Source organism: Carcharodon carcharias, chromosome 13, assembly GCF_017639515.1.
Source record: "Carcharodon carcharias isolate sCarCar2 chromosome 13, sCarCar2.pri, whole genome shotgun sequence".
NCBI classification, from domain to species: Eukaryota; Metazoa; Chordata; class Chondrichthyes; order Lamniformes; family Lamnidae; genus Carcharodon; species Carcharodon carcharias.
Genome location: NC_054479.1, coordinates 132,524,323 through 132,541,928, shown reverse-complemented (window position 1 = coordinate 132,541,928; position 17,606 = coordinate 132,524,323). Strand labels below are relative to the sequence as shown.

Below are 17,606 nucleotides of genomic sequence, written 5' to 3'. Positions count from 1 at the left end.
TAGTGCAATATATCGGTACACTAGAAATTACCCGGGCTTTGCAAATCTTCTTTGAAGTATTCCTTTAAATGCTAAACAAACAGAAGATTAATAAGACTTCCCAAACTCCCACATCTCTGTGCAAACTTAATTAACCCTTATCCTGTCAACTAAGCACAAGCTCTACAGACCTAGCACAATAAATGGAGTGACAGCTTTCAAATGATGTTGCTTGCAACACTGACCCAAGGGTCATGCCTGGAACTCCTGAGCACAAGGGCTTGGTGAGGGTGCTGGTAATTTAATATGAAAAAATAAGCTTGACAAGATTTAAATTACATGCTCAGAAAGTGAATGTGCCTCTTTCCCACAGTGACAAAAATCTAAAATAAACATCCTGTACTGAAACAAGAACTGAGACTCAAATGAGCAGCTCACTTTACTCAGACACTGCCTCTTGGAAATATAAGCATGAGGTCAATTAAAGAACACAGGTGGCATGGTGGTAATATCACTGGTCTAATAATTTGGGATAATGCTCTCGGGACATGGGTTTAAATCCTACCATGGGTGCTGGGTGCAATTTAAAAATAATCTGAAATTGAAAGCTAGTCATCAATAATGGTGACCATGATGCTATCACTGATTGTCATAAAAACCCAGCTGTTTCACTAATACCCTTTAGGGAAGGAAGTCTGCTGTCCTGGTCTGGCCTATATGTGACTTCAGAGCAATGTCGTTGACAATAACTGCCCTCTGAAATATGGCCTAATAAGCCATGCAGTTCAAGGGCAATTAGTGATGGGTAGCAAGTTGCCTTCTCAATGAGGCCCACATCCCATCAAAGAATTTGAAAAAAACACAGACCAGGATCCATGCAAGGACTGAGGGGAAGTCCAATTCTAACATGGTAGTCACACTTCACAATACTGGAGACAATTCTCTGGTGAAAATTTCAATCTTTCCAAAGATCACGAAGCGGAGTTCCAAATTGGGCAACCCTTAAGTCATTTGACAAAAGATATTGATGCTGGATTAATAAATGTAAACCCAATATTTGCATCTAGTTTTCAGGGTAATATTTTGTGGTTTCTGTGGCACAGAACTTTGATTTAACAGCACAATTTCCAATCCATTGCCATTGCTAGTCATTAGAAGGCATGGGCCAGCATTTGAAAGGGAATCTCAACCCCACCCCTATTAATTTCCAGTCGACCCCTCCAAACATGCACCACTCCGTGGTTCACAAGTTGAGTCAGTGCCCCATTTGTCGTTATTGGATGCTTTTGAGTTGGAAGTGAGGAATTGGTTAAAAGCAGCCCCTGTACTGACCCGGCCTTTGTTTTTCCATCCCTTCCCCTTGTTATTGTTGGCTTGAAGGCCAAAATAGTAAAAAGCACCAGAAATCGTCATGACTACAGGGAAAAATTAGGCAATTGCCTCCAGCCATAAATGGAGCACACATTTACTCCCCGTTAATGAGCTGGATCATGAGCGAACTCTGTCTGTGATGTGATTGGATAACTGTGGTATTATTTTTGAACACAGGAATTGTAAAATAAAAATCAGAGCTAGGTTGCTCAGGGGTGATGTCAGGAAGCACTTCTTCACCCAGAGGGAAGAATTTTTCTGTGCCCGCTGGCATCAGGTGTGTTTGGTGGCACAAGTGGACAATATGGTGAAACCAGCTTGCAATCATCCGCTCTACCTGTCAATGGCGGGCTGCGTTTCCCACCATTGGATGTCAGGAACCTCACTGTAATACATCTGCATATCATTAAAAGCCCAGATCGCTGGAATCCTCCCTCCAGGCTGGATCATTTGAGCACATTGGCGTGAAAGCACATCGACACTTTTCACAACTGCACATAAGGGTGGCTGCACTTCACTTGGGACTCCGAGGTTTGTTTGCCCACCTTGCTTTGGGCAGCACGCGTGGTCATCAGCGCCAGGCTTCACAGGCAGCACCACATCACTATTAGGGGGGCTCTGGGGCTGGTCTCTACCTACCAGACCAGCCATAAGGCGGGGGTGGCTTTTCAATGGCTGCAGGGCTAGGGCTCGCTTGGAGAAAAGGGGAACTGGCCTCAGGCAAGGGAAAAGGCTGCAGGACAAGGGCTGTGCTGGGGAAGTGGGGTATTCCAGGGTGTGTGTGGGGGCACAAGTTGATCTGTGCAAGTGCTCTCAAGATGGTGAGGACTGAGGAGGCAGTCTCCAGAGCAGACCAGGCCTGATGCAGATGTGAGGGTGTGTGTGTGAGAATGGGTGGCGCTGTCTTTTGAGCTGGCAGTGAGTGAGATGCCAGTGAATATGTGATGGGCTTGAGTGTGTGAGTTGAGAGTGATGAGATGGTTGCCATACCCTGGCTGCACTGATGAGATCATTCAGCCTCTATCTGCATTGGATGACCAACCTCTTCTGTTCACCACTGCCATCGCCTACCAAGTTGGAGTGCTAATGTTGCTGCCCCTCCTATGGTCAGAGCGAGGGCAGAGGATGTCATGGTGGGCATCCAAAAGGCAGTTGCGGGACACGTCACTAAACCAGGGGCCTTTCACGGCCATGTCTTCTGTGCAGCAGTCCTGGGCTGGAAGCACTGAGAGGTGTGCGCGCGGCTGTACTTTGAATGTGCTGCCCGCCGTGATGAAGCAGCGAGGTGACAGCATGGCGGGCGAATTGGGGCCCGCCCACCATCGAAATGGCGTGCTGCCCGGGAACGCGTGATTAATCAGGCGGGATTGGGAGGCTGCGCCATGAAAAGCCGCCATTGCGGCCAGCGGGTGAAATATCCTTTTTCCTGCCCACTACTGCACTTAGTGCGGATCTGGGCCGATGCCACCCCAAAGGGTAATGGAAATCTGGAACCCTCCGAGGCTGGGGGAGTCAGTGAAAATCTTACATCTGAAATTGATAGATTTTTGTTAGGCAAGGGTATTAAGGGTCACAGAATCAAGGTGGGTAAATGGAGTTGAGAAATAGATCAGCCACGGTCTGACTGATTGGTGGAACAGGCCTGAGGGACTGAATCACCTCCTACTGTTTCTATAGTCTGCTTCTGAGCTGTAAGATATGATTCTATGAGCTCTGCACTGAGTTAGCAGCAAATTAAAAAAGCTTCTTCAATAAAATCCTCCAGTTGTTAATCTTCTGTATATAAAAAAAACACACAGCCTGGGAAAGCACAAGTTAACTTCCTGTGACCTGTGGCTTTAATTCAACAGCTCTGAATTATGGTGGGATTTACCTCTGACTGAGATTGTATTTACAGGTGGGGGCTGACAGGCACCAGGTAAAAATGGCCAAGTGGCAGGTTGCACATGGAAGCAAAAATGTAAGGCCTGACAGTGGTGATCAAGGTAAGGCCTGTCATCTGTCAAAATAGGGCATGGTTGTTTAATGAAAAATTCAGAATTAAATTTTAAAAAAATCCTAATGCAGTCAGGTCTGCGTGATTGTGTATATGCCTCATCTTGACTGCATTTGGCGGCTTGAAATAGGCCTGCCACTGCCTTAAATGTACACAACATGATGGTCAGTATTAGTCTGTCAGCCGTGCCACAGTGTTAACTCTTTACTTCTGATTCAGAAGGTTTTTGTTCCACTTCAGAGACTTGAGCACAAAATCCAGGCTGGCCTTTCAGAGCAGTACTGGGGGAGCGCTGCTGGAGGTGCCATCTTTCAGATAAGACATTGAATCAAGGCCTCTCAGGTGGATGTAAAAGACCCCGTGGCAGTATTTTGAACCAAGAGCGGTGGAGTTCTCCCTGCGTGTCCTGTGCAATATTTATCTCTCAATCAACGCTAAAGACAGATTGACTTCACTTACTTCATTGCTGTAGTCTGTGGGAGCTTGCTGTGCAGAAATTGGCTGAGCTGTTTCTTACATTACAACAGTGACTACACTTCAGAAAGTACTTCATTGGCTGTAAAGTGTTTTGGGACATCCTGACTGTCATTTCGGTCCCTGTGTAAATGGAAGTCTTTCTTTTAGTGTGGATTATTTGCTTGGTATTGGTGGCATTATGACTGGCAGTGATGTGAAAACAGCCCTTTTATTTCCCAAGCACGGTTTATATGAAGAAAGCCTGGCATTCCACTTTTTCTCTCAGAACACCAGCCCTGCTATCTTCCCATTGCACCATCTGGCAACCGGACTCTCGGCTGTTTGTTACTGGATCCCAGTGTCGGAGCCTCACTCCTCCTCCCTGCACCTTGTTCCAGCTCTCCTTCACTCTATTTCCTGTGACTCTCCTAAATTTAGCCTTCACAACCCTGAACCTGAGATCACTATCCTGAGAAAAGTGGGACTAGAACAGATAGTTCTGATATGGAAAAAGCAGGGACATAGAGATGATGGGCTCAATGGCTTCCCATCTGTGCTGGAATCTATGATTCATTGGCTTGTGTTTGAGATTCCTCTTGATAAGTTTTTTACTCGTTGCCATGGTATAGTTTCAGTGTCTGGTCCCTGGTATGAGCGAGTTTTCTGTTCCATTAAACCAGAAACCTTGGTGTAAATGTCAAGGGCAGGCAGCGAAACAAACTGTTGCTGCCCAATGTCATTAAATGGACAATGCAGCCTGGGATTCACACCTCGTGGAATGATAATAACTGTAGCAAAGAGGTTAAGGCAGTCTAAAAATATGATGGATCTGGATACATAATTGCCACAGACATCAGGGGCTGAATGGCCTAATCCGCCTCCTATTTTAAACTGTATTCAAATTTTCAAACTCAGGCTGGGATTTGATATCATTTTCTGCTGAAGTGCTTGGATAGCTAGTCCAGTAGCCTAACGAGTGCACTATCATACTGTACCCTGCTTGCTCACTTGTGCACACTTAAAGCAGTGGGATATTTTATAAGCATGAAGCAGGGTTGAGGAAACGTACACACACAAGGAGGTAAAGTTAGCAGCTGGCCCCTATTTCTCTTTTGGCCTTGCCGTAAGTTGACACAATTCGGCTCTGCCCATCCAAGATGATAGGTTGTGAACCAAACCAAGCTGCAGCGTTACAAATTGGGTCAGTTCAGATTAATATGCTAAAATATTTCATAAATGGATAGTTCATTTAAGATATGCTTGTTTCTTTAAGAACATGATACATGTAAATTCAATGGGACTATTTGGCAGCTAATGTGTACGTTCTCTTTTAGCATGAGCTCCTTAAAGTGACAATGCTTTGTACCTCCATAGGTTTCATAGCATTTGGCAGAGAAGACCTGACAGATTGTGTTGTTTTCCTCTTCACTATGACTATTCAACGTTAGCTTTCATGGATGGCTAATGAAATACCTAACCCCATACTCAGGCTCATGGTGACCTCAGGAACTATCCAACCTCTATGCTGCCTTTGTAAGATATCTTCCAGCGCCTTAATGGGTGAAGCTAGATACATATACTAGGTTGATCTCTGCTTGTGCTGTTCTACATATACTGTTACATACACATCCTCCTCTCTGCATCTTCACTGTCTTGACATTAAGATTTATTGCCCCATCTTTTATTCTACCTCATCCTTTCATACTATTTCTAAACTGTGGTTTTCCTCCTACAAACTGCAGATACTGAAGCAAATCTTGGCCTCCTGAAATCACTACTTCTGAATTATATAACTTGGCCACGGTATAGCTTCAAAACAAGTTAATAGCACCTCTAAAGTGTCAACAACGCTGCATATAAAGCCTGTGGATGATTGATTAAATTGAATTCTGTTTTCACTACTTGCTGTTCCAAATTTTTCTACCAGTGTTTTGTGGATTATATTTAGCAATTCATTCCGTTTTTCTGTGAAGACTGAATCCTGAAAACACTGCCTATGACATGTGAAGGCAAGTAGTTACACTGAGAGTGCAGTGGGACATGGTTTGGTCATAACTTGAGCAGCAGGTCTCCCCATGCTCCACTACTTGTCTTGTAGGGATCTAGACAAAAACTTTTGTTGCATTGATAAATCTAGAGGTTTCTGAATGGTAAGTGTGTGTACTGAACATGCAGGGTTGATTTTCTGAGGGAAAGCGGGGACAGAATGGGGATGGACCTCCCAGGACATTTAATTCTTGACACTTTTTTTATACATTTCCCAGCATTTTTGGCGTGCACTGTAATTCCAACTAGGAAACCAAGTGTAAAAATAGAAGGATTACAGATGTTTTAAATATTAAATAGTTGTCACAAGTTGAACTCGCTCTTGATTTTTGGAACCATTAATGGTAAGACTCAGGTGAATTACATTGCTGACCATTTCCACATTAAGTGGCACCCTTATCCATTGAAACCCCAATATTTATTGACACATTAATAGAGTCGCTGCTATTCAGTAGCATTAACTAAAGCAACTAAATACAAGGAGAAAAGAATTGAATTGGAGGAGGTTAAAGAATGCTGTTCAGAATAAAGCCTATTTTTGTCACACTTTTTGGCAAGCACATAATTTTGTAGTAATTTCGGATTGCAACGAAATTTCAGGTTCCCCCAGAGAGTGGTCACCCACTTCCTTCTTGTGGATTGTTGCAAAGACAAAAGAATGAATTGTTGGAATAAGCCTGCACAATGCAAGAGAATTGTTTTCCATTTTCGTCACACTTGGCTGTCGACTGCTGATCACAAGTCAATGTGGGGCCTGTGCGCTTGTGTGTGACGTGCAGATGGAACTCAGTTAACACTTACAATCGGCGCAAAACAAAACAGCGACTGACCTCACCTTCAAACTCTAGAGGTGCCCTGCTAAGGTTACTAACTAGAATTGTCTTGGAGTCTCCAGAAGTTACAGTAGACGTCAGTGTTTAAGTCGACCATTAAAACTTTGAAAAGTCTCTCCAAAAACATGGTGGAGAATTTTCGGCTCAGTGAGCGGGGTCAAGGCCTGCTCGCTGGGGCGTAAAGTGACCCGGGGTGACGTTGGGCGTGCGTCCCAACATCACTGCGCGTCATTTAGATTTTCAGCTCGGCGGACAAGCAGTCCACCAGCATGCCCACCAGTGCTGTCAAAGGCCTGTTAAAGCCATTAATTAACTAATTTAACCTATTGAGAAAGCCACCAGTCCAACATTAAGGTTGTCAGGCAGGCGAAGAACCCAGGCGGCCTTTGCATTTTTCATGGAACCTCATCCATGGGCGGGATGAGGTTTGATGAAGGGTTTATAAATTAAATACATTTTTTCATTAACGTTCATTGACACTGTCACATGAGGGGACATGTCTTAAATTTTTTTTTTATTAAAATTTTTAAAACTTAAAACTTATCTCCTGGAGGCACCTCTGTGCGAAAGAGCGCACTCCTGAATCAGGTAACCCCTCCCCCGCCTGCACAGGGAGTGCTCAGGCCCGCACCCACCCCTGCACAGCACCCCCCCGCCGGTGGGGGGAGAGAATTCTCCCCATGGGGTCGACTTACACATTGGGTATAAAAGTGAACTGCCAGAGTTGATGTGGGTGGCCGCCATCTTTGTTGTTCGCCAAGTGGAATCTGCTGTGTGTGAACTTGTCTTAAACTATTGCGCATCTTCGCAAACACAGCCTGTATTGCCAGCTTGGTCCTTTTATAGTTATAAGGTACCGGTAAGAAAAACATCCATTTGTGGGGTGAGAAATTGAGGTTAACTACTGATGTGAGTCTAGCATGTCATGGCTGAAAAAGTTGGGGGAGCGGGTGGAGGGGTTGACCTATATGCCGAGTATATGCAAAGACAAAATTTTGGGGGCCAAAATTTGTGGTTGTTTTAAACGCCAGGTTGACTTATAATGCCACAATTTATAGACATTCACCTCCAGGATATGGTTTAAAATAATCGTGACAGCATTGCCCTGAAGACTTTTGTTCATTTTTTATAAATATTCAAGACAGGAAATAAGACTACGTTGTGGGCAGGTGGGTGGGGGAGCGGCGGGGTGGGGTTGGGTGGCAAAGGTTGGAGGTCCATGTGATGGAACCTGCACTCAAACCCTGCGGCCTGCACAAGAGCCTTGGGCCATTACTTAGATCTCTCAATTACAAAACTAAAGACGTCAAAGGAAAGCCTTCCCAACTGGCTCATTTGCTAACTTTTGAATAGACTGGGGTTTCAGGTTCCAAATAGCGGGCAGCAACTATTCCAAGAAAGATTTCCTGACCCTAATGGCTTATGAATTGTTAAGAAGCCAAGGTAACGACAATGGCTCAGTATTGCAGGGTACCACCTAGGTGGAAATAATAGCGAGTTTTGAGGTAAATCAAAGAGATAATAATGCCTAAGTGACACCAACAGGGACAATATTTATCCTTCAACCAACATCACCAAAACAGATTATCAGGTCATTAGCACTTTGCTGTTAGTGGGAGCTTGCTGTGCACAAGTTGGCTGCCTGTTTCCTATATTACAACAGTAGCTACACTGCAAAAGTACTTCTTTGGCTGCAAATTGCTTTGAGACATCTTTGTTGTAAGATGTGTGTTTGGTAGGTCTCACAAAGAGGTTCTGAGTCTTGTATAGTTAACAATAAGTGTTTATTAACTACTAGTAATTATATACGTATGTACAATATAAGGTCTAAGCTAGAAACTGTCTACATGCTTGCCTCTACACACATCTCTGTCCAGTACAAGACTGCCCTCAGGTCACACTGTGGGCAATATTGTACCCAGTCCCACATTAAACCTTTCTATGCTAGATCCTTATACTACACTCCTGAGGTCGTGAAAGATGCTATAAAAATGAAAGTCTTTCTTTCTTCTGTGCTTTAAAAGCCTGTGTGGATGGTCGGATGGAGGGACGATTGAGATAAGGATTTCCAAACTTCTGAGCTGCTGAAAAGTTAATGGCCTGGATTTTGCGTTAATAACAAGGAAGAAATTGTCAGCATTCACCATCATTACTCCTGTGAAGCTGATACCAACTTCTGGAATCTGCATATCATAATTCAGTGTGACATTCCAGAAGATGCTGTCAGTAGTTCTATGCTTCTCCAGAGGAAGAACTGTTGAAAGCCCTGAAGAGAACAAACTATCAGAAATCACTGAATTGATGAGAACTTGTACACTATTAGTCTTGCAGTACAAACCCCTGAAAAAACTACACATTATTGAATGAGGTGCAACTAGGTTCTTAATGGCATTAAGTTCATAATTACTATTGAAAAACCTCTCTGACCTTGAAAAATGAATCTTATGTTTGTGGAATGTCAAATTCCTCCTTTATGATAAAAAATTCACATGTTTTAAAAATAATGATTTTTTAAAAGTTTACAATATTTTATCTTCTACTTTAATCCTCTGTGCATGTTCCAATCGTTTATTTTGCTTTCTGTAAGATTATGCTAAAAAAAATGAAGGATGATCAGTGCATTTAACTTCCTGGTTTGCTGTCTGTGAGAATACTTCAACATGATTGGCTGCTTAAGCCCTGCTGATGACATCTGTTATGCTGGACACCTGGTGACCATCTTGACTTTGCACCAAGCTCAAACTAACATTGGGAGCGGGAAAATCAGAGAGATTGATAAAGTTTTGTGGTCAGCTTTCTTTGAGGTCAGCAATGAGCAATGCTGATCAAATCATGAATACTCTGGAGTTAAACTATTTTTGTTGGGGAGAAATACTTCTGGCAATTAAAAAGTACAATTGTTCAGTGCATACCTGATGTTTTCTGATTAAGCGCAAACACACCGCAATAACTCTCTGTATGGCAGGTAAATAATTCCATCCTGAGACTGATATTTTTGAATTAATGATTTAAAATTTACCCTTTGTGTGAGATACAAACCAGAGGCACTTGGATGCGAATGAGCACTGCCTCAGGATCACTTATCAGGTACTTTTTCACTTGAATTACAGAGTGCTGTTCTCTTAATTGGCCTCTAAGTGACCCTTCATCCAAAAGGTCACCAGTGAAACTCGCAGCAACCACAGATATCACCTTGGAGAGGCCTGCAAGCTCTAATGAATCACATCTGGTACAGCCTGTACCATGCTGTAGGCTTTCACCGAGGCTACAGGGGAGATCAAAATTCCACCTGATAACCTTTGGCCTCAGCATGACCTTTCGCTTTGCGATTAGAGCTGACAGGTCTCAATTTAGCGCAAGTTGGTATGCTGCCTCAGAGTCAGGCTTCACAGTTAGAATTGAGCAGAATCCATTCATCCACGATACTCGAGGGCTTGTTTTCCCTGCCTACGTCCTCAGGTCAAACGTCTCCACACGTTCTAATTCAGCCAGGAGTGAGGATGGATCTACACTTTGCCTGATTAACACGAATCCTCCACCCCGCTCGCCCAGTGACCAACGAGAATCGAGCAGGGCCCAGGCACAATAAGAACACAGACTGGGAAAGTCACTTCTTCTTCTCTCTGAAGTGGTTCACTCCATCTAGTGGCCTGGCTGAGAACTTGGGTCAGAAGGAGGTGATCCATGGGCATGAACCAGGCAGGGATCGTGTACCTGGAAACTTGTGCAACCAAGTGCAAGTGTGGTAAAAAACACAAACCTCAGCAGCTTAAGGGCTTTGCCCAAACCGGACGGCAAAGCAAAATTGGGAGCTTGTCAGAAACATTCGTATTTGTTTGCCATTATTTCAAGGCGTGCATTACTGCACTTCTCTGCTACGTCTGAATCTTTGTGGTCTTTGGTGGGTCCTGACTCCTCCACTGGTGTTTTATGTGTGTCCAAGATGTTTTTTAGAAGAACTCACAGTTTCAGATTCATCTCCTCCAGTTAAAATTCAAAATAACAGGTTTGCCCAGCACTAAATGAACAAATTTAAATTAGTTTTAAAAGAAAGTTGTTAGAATCATAGAATGATACAGCACAGGAGAGGCCATTTGATGCATTATACCCTGTGCCGGCTCTTTGAAGGAGGTATACAATTAGTCCCATTCCCTCCTGCTCTTTCCCCATAGCCCTGCTAATCTTTACCCTTCAAGTATCTATCTGCAACAGTGCTAATTTTTACCCTTTTTCTTTTGTTTGGTCTTTCTTGGGATGTGGGCATCGCTGGCAAGGCCAGCACTTCTTGCCCAAATCTAACTGCCCTTGAACTGAGTGGCTTCCTAGGCCACTTCAGAGGACTGTTAAGAGTAAACTGCATTGTTGTGGAATCACATGTAGGCCAGACCAGGTAAGGATGGCAGATTTCCTTCCCTGAAAGGACATTAGTGAAGCAGGTGGATTCTTTCAACAATCAATGATAGTTTCATGGTCGCCATTACTGAGATGGGTTTAATTTATATTTCAGATTTTTTACTGAATTCAAATTCCACCAGCTGCTGTAGTGGGATTTGAGCCCATGTCCCCAGAGCGTTAGCCTGGGTCTGTGGATTACCATACCAGTGACATTTCCCCTTTATAACCCATTGTTGAACCTGCTCAGTTTTCATCCCATTAATCTCAACAATTACTATGACCAGCAGGTATGAAGATAATCCCACCTAACTGATGACTTTGGACCAATATTTCTAAAGTGCTTCATCACTTCGTGGGGGGGGTGGGGGGTTTATCCTCACATGAGGTCTGAGTCAGTTGTAGACTAATGGATAGAGATTGATTGCTCCAATCTGTCAACGATTCTAAGATCATTGTTTTATGTAGCTACCAGGATGGGGAGCTAGATGGAGTGTGAACGTTTCTCATTTAGCGATTCCTATGCTCCTATTTGAACAGAGTTACTTACACAGTTGATGCTTTTCGTCAGTGTCAAGGAGTTTTTTGTGTTACTGGGTTCTTCCACACAGTAGACCTGGAAAACAACAAATAGGGCAGACTTTGTACAAAAATTGAAAGCAAAATCAATCTCCAAGAGGTAGCGACCTGGATTTTCACCAAGCCAGGTTGACTCAAGAGCCCTTTAAAAATGGCAGGCGGGCTCTGTTTCCAGGATTCCCCACCCCGTTCCCAGGCTGTCTAATTTTCAGGAGTGCCTTCAAAGGGTGCTTTAGTCAAAAGCCCGCATCCGGCACTCCTGACCTGGCTGGCTTCATTGTGGAGGTAGGTATCTCCTACTCCTCGGAGTTGGGCCAGGCTTTTAAAAGGTCGTGGTTCACGGCCCTTTAAAGGAGTCGTGAACCGTAGTGTGCATGAGGGGACCTTTTCAAAGGTAAGTTCACAAGGTCCCCCTCATGCCCCCATGCCAATATATGCCCCTCACCCACCCACTCAGTCCACTCATGCCCCCTATGCTATGCTCTGCACTTCCACCCACCCCCTACGTCCTCTGAAGCCACCTGTGCCAGGCTCTGTCCTTCCTTCCACCCCCTCATGCCCCCCCATGCCAAGCTCTGGCACTCACATGCCCATTGACCCAGTGTACACTTTCTAGAACCAATGAGCACCATAGTGTATAGTGGTATCTGTAAAAAAAAAGCTTGAAAAAAATTTAATCCATTAATAACTTTCTCCTGTGCTTGAAAAAAAGCCTAGACTGCAAGCTAATAAAAGCATCAATCATTCAGGCCCTTTGAAGTTTCAAACACCACAAACCGCAAATCTTTGGAAGCCACAGCTTATATCAACAAACACTGCAAAATTGACTGCAAAGATCAGAGAACCCAAGCTGTCAACCAAACGATGTTTTCTCTGGGGAGCAGGTATTCTCGTAATTTAACAAACGTCTGGGTTCTCAGTCAAGCCTCAATATGTATGTTCGTCTGACAAAGTCCCGCAGTATCGAGGAGGGTCTTTTAAACAGCCTGACTCTGCACCTGGCAGCTCCTGAGGCTGCCTCTGCACTTCTTCCTGGACCAACTGGCCCAACTCCAGTGCGCACCTGGCCCCCCCAGCAATGAAGACCCTGCCTTTACGAGCACTTTCTCCCAAGGCGGGCGGGCCGAGCTGGGGATTTTCCTGACTCCCCCTACTTGCCTCAAGGATGAAAATCTGGGCCACCATGATAATCTTCAGGTGAAGCGGGATTAGACAGCATGGACCAATTGGGCCAAGCCGGACGGACTTAATTTAGTTTCCATTTTCAATCAGAATTTCTCATTTTCTTATAAAGCTTTAGCTTTATATTTTTGTTTATGGTTAAGTAACAAAACTTATATCAGGGGGGAGGATCCAGTGGTCTTGGCCTATGTAGGTACCAACAACATAGGCAGGATGAGGAAGGAGGCTCTGCATAGTCAGTATGACGAACTAGGCACCAAATTAAGAAGCAGAACCTCAAAGGTAATAATTTCTGGTTTATTACCTGAGCCACATGCAAATTGGCAGAGGACAAGTAAGATTAGAGAGATGAAACTGTGGCTCAAAGACTGGTGTGGGAGAAGTGGGTTCCAGTTTGGGGGCACTGGCACCGGTGTTGGGGAAAGAGGGATGGTCTACACCAGGACAATGCTGGGCCTGGTGTTCCTCACGAGCCACCTAACTAAGGAAGTAGAGAGGGTTTTAAACTGAATAGTGGAGGGGGGGGCAAGGGATCAAATTTGGGAAGATGTAGTAAACCAAAGGGTAGAGACAAGGCAAGAGAGATGGGTATTAATATGGGAAATGATAAACAGACTGTGACAGGAAGGGACTGATAGTACAATCCTAAGAGTAAATCAACAGACAAGGCTAGATGCTACAACAATAATAAAAGGACAAAACTAAAGGCTCTGTATCTGAACGCACATTGCATTTGAAACAAAACAGATGAACTGATAGCGCAAATAGAAATAAATAAGTATGATCTGAAAGCCATTACAGAGACATGGCTACAGGATGACATACTTGGGACCTGAATATTGAAGGGTACGTGACATTTAGGAAGGACAGGAAGTTAGGAAAAGGTGCAAGGGTGGCCTTGTTAATTAATGATGGTATTAGCACATTAGAGAGGGATGACCTAAGTTCAGGAAACCAGGATGTAGAAGCAGTTTGGGTTGAGATGAGCAATGATAAAGGCAAGAAGTCACTTGTGGGAGTGATGTACAGACCCCCTAATTGTAACTACACAGTAGACAGAGTATAAAAGAAGAGATATTGGGAGCTTGCCAGAAAGGTGCAGCAATAATCATGGGTTTTTTTTTTATCTACATATAGACTGGAAAAATCAGGGGGCAAAGGTAGTGTAGATGAGAGTTCATAGAATATTTTCGGGATAGTTTCTCAGAACAACACATTCTGGAGCCAATCAGAGAGCAGGCTATACTAGACCTGATATTAAGCAACGAGATAGGAATAATTGATAACCTCCTAGTGAAGGCACCCCTGGATAGCAGCGATCATAATATGATTGAATTTTATATTCATTTTGAGGGAGAAATGAGTGTGTCCAAGGCTAGTATTTTAAAGTTAAATAAGGGCATTTAACAGGACAAGTGGCAGACATTTAAAGGGATATTTCAGAATACACAGAATATATACATTCCAATGAGAAAGAAAGATTCCAAAGGGAGGACCTACCATCCATAGTTAACTAAAATAGTTAAAGACATTATCAAACTTAAAGAAAAAGCATATAATTACGCAAAGATGGTGACAGGTCAGAAGATTGGAGAGAATATAAAGAACAGCAAAAAATGAACAAAAGCTTAATAAGGAGGGAAAAACTAGAGCATGAGAGAAAGCTAGCTAGTAATATAAAGACAGAGAGTAAGAGTTTCTGTAGACATTTAAATAAGAAAAGAGTTAACAAAGTGAGCATTGGTCCTATAGAGAGTGTGTCTGGGGAATTGATAATGGAAAGAAGGGAGATAGGATATGAATTAAACAGGTATTTTATTTCTGTCTTCACTACAGAGGACACAGGTAACATCCTGGAAATAGCTGTAAATCAGAAAATGTATGGGAAGGAGGAACTTGGGAAAATTACAATCACCAGGGCAGCGGGCTGACAAATCCCCAGGCCCAGATGGAATTCACCCTATGGTCTTGAAAGAAGCAACTGGTGAGATAGTTGATGCACTGATTTTAATTTTCCAAAATTCCCTAGAGTCATGGAAGGTTCCACTAGATTGCAAAATAGCAAATATAACTCTTTTGTTCAAAAAAGTAGGGAGAAAGCAGGAAACTGTAGGCCAGTTAGCCTAACATCTGTCATAGGGAAAATGTTAGAAGCTATTACTAAAGATGTAATAGCAGGGCACTTAGAAAAATTCAAGGCAATCAAGCAGAGTAAACATGGTTTTGTGAAAGGAAAATCATGTTTAACTAATTTACTGGAGTTCTTTGAAGGAGTCACATGTGCTGTGAATAAAGGGGAACTGGTGGATGTACTGTACTTAGATTTACAGAAGGCATTTGACAAAGTGCCACATCAAAGGTTATTGCAGAAAATAAAAGCTCATGGTGTAGGGGATAACATATTGGCATGGATAGATTGGCTAGCTAACAGGAAGCAGAGAGTTGGCATTATTGGGTCTTTTACTGGTTGGCAGGATGTGATGAGTGGTGTGCCACAGGGATCAGTGCTGGGGCCTCAACTTTTTACAATTTATATAAATGACTTGGATGAAGGGGCCAAAGGAATGGTGGCTGAATTTGCCAACTCCACTAAGATAGGTAGGAAAATAAATTGTGAATAGGATGTAGGGAGGCTACAAAGTGACATAGATAGGTTAGGTGAGTAGGCAAAGATCTGGCAAATGGAGTATAATGTGGGCAAATGTGAAATCATTCATTTTGGCAGAAAGAATAAAAATAAACTTTTAATCTAAACGGTGAGAGATTGCAGAGATCTGAGATTCAGAGGGATCTGGGTGTCTTAGTGCGTGAATCATAAAAGGTTAGTTTGCAGGTACTTCAGGTAATTAGGAAAGCTAATAGAATGTTATCATTTTTAAAATATTCATTCACGGGATGTGGGCTTCTCTGGTTGGGCCAGCATTTATTGTCCATCCCTAGTTGCCCTTGAGAAGGTAGTGGTGAGTTGCCTTCTTGAACCACTGCAATCCATGTGGTGTAGGTACAGCCACAGTGCTGTTAGGAAGGGAGTTCCAGGTTTTTGACCCAGTGACAGTGAAGGAACAGAGGATGGTAACTGACTTGGAGGGGAACTTTCAGGTGGTATTGTTCCCATTTTTCTGCTGCCCTTGTCCTTCTAGATGGGTTTGGAAGGTGCTGTCGAAGGAGCCTTGGTAAATTCCTGTGCTGCATCTTGTAGATGGTACACACTGCTACCACTGTGCGTCATTGGTAGAGGGAATGAATGTTTGTGCAGGGGATGCCAATCAAGTGGGCTGCTTTGTCCTGGATAGTGTCAAGCTTCTTGGGTGTTGTGGGAGCTGCACTTATCCAGGCAAGTGGGGAGCATTCTATCACACTCCTGACTTGTGCCTTGTGGATGGTGGACTGGCTCTGGGGAGTCAGGAGATGAGTTATTCATCACATGATTCCTGGCCTCTGACCTGCTCTTGTAGCCGCAATATTTATATGGCTAATCCATTCCTTTTTCTGGTCAATGATAACCCCTAGGCTGTTGACAGTGGGGGATTCAGTGATGGTAATGCCATTGAACATCAAGGTTATTGTGAGGAGAATTGATAACAAAAGTAGGTAAGTTACACTTCAGTTGTACAGGACATTGGTGAGACCACATCTGGTCTCCTTTTTTAAAGAAAGATGTAAATGAGCTAACAGCAGTACAGAGAAGGTTTAGTAGACCAATGCCAGGAATGGGTGGGTTCTCTTATGAGGAAAGGCTGGACAGGTTAAGCTTGTATGCACTGGAATTTAGAATAAGAGGCAACTGAATTGAAACCTTTAAGATCCTAAGGGGTCTTGACAGAGTGAATGTGGAGAGGATGTTTTGTCTTGTGGGAAAATCTAGGACTAAGGGTCACTGTTTAAAAATAAGGGGTCGCTTATTTAAGACAGAGATGAGGAGAAATTTTTTCTCTCAGTGGGTTGTGAGTCTTTGGAACTCTGCTTCCACCACCTTTTAAGAAAGAGAGTCTTTGAATATTTTTAAGGCAGGAATGTGGGGTTGAGGTTACAATCAGATCAGCTGTGATCTTATTGAATGGCAGAGCAGGCTCGAGGGGCCGAGTGGCCTACTCCTGCTCCTAATCTGTATGTTCGTATCTAATTTGTGCTGCAGGGGAACAGGCCAGTGCCGAGGAGCTGTTTCTGCAGAATAAACTCAGGATCTGGGAGATGTGAACCTGAGACACTGCATTGACACTTCTGGTGGGAGTGCTGTAACTGCAAAACAAAAACAGAATTACCTGGAAAAACTCAGCAGGTCTGGCAGCATCGGCGGAGAAGAAAAGAGTTGACGTTTCGAGTCCTCATGACCCTTCGACAGAACTTGCGTTCGAGTCCAAGAAAGAGTTGAAATATAAACTGGTTTAAGGTGTGTGTGTGGGGGGCGGAGAGATAGAGAGACAAAGAGGTGGAGGGGGGGGGCGGGGGTGTGGTTGTAGGGACAAACAAGCAGTGATAGAACCCCCGCCCCCCCCTCCACCTCTTTGTCTCTCTATACAGACCTGCTGAGTTTTTCCAGGTAATTCTGTTTTTGTTTTGGATTTCCAGCATCCGCAGTTTTTTTGTTTTTATATTAGTGCTGTAACTGCAACCTGGCAAGTTTACAGAGGTAGTTTTCATTATTAAGGTAGACGTAGGACACAGGGACCACATAAAAGTGTGATAGCCCTCATGACAATTGAACCTAATGTTGTTCAAAAAGTGTACATGGATATAATTTTGTTATTACGTTATAGGTTACAGAATAAAGC

General features: G+C 43.5%; 1 protein-coding gene across 3 annotated transcripts in view; it reads right to left on the bottom strand.

Moving 5' to 3' along the window:
• podxl (podocalyxin-like) overlaps positions 1–17,606 on the bottom strand; it is a 162,874-nt gene that overhangs the window by 34,325 nt on the left and 110,943 nt on the right. For all 3 annotated transcript variants that reach the window (XM_041202741.1, XM_041202742.1, XM_041202743.1), the window contains one exon: positions 11,624–11,689. In XM_041202741.1, the coding sequence (XP_041058675.1) occupies positions 11,624–11,689 (66 nt within the window). The remainder of the gene's footprint in view (positions 1–11,623; positions 11,690–17,606) is intronic.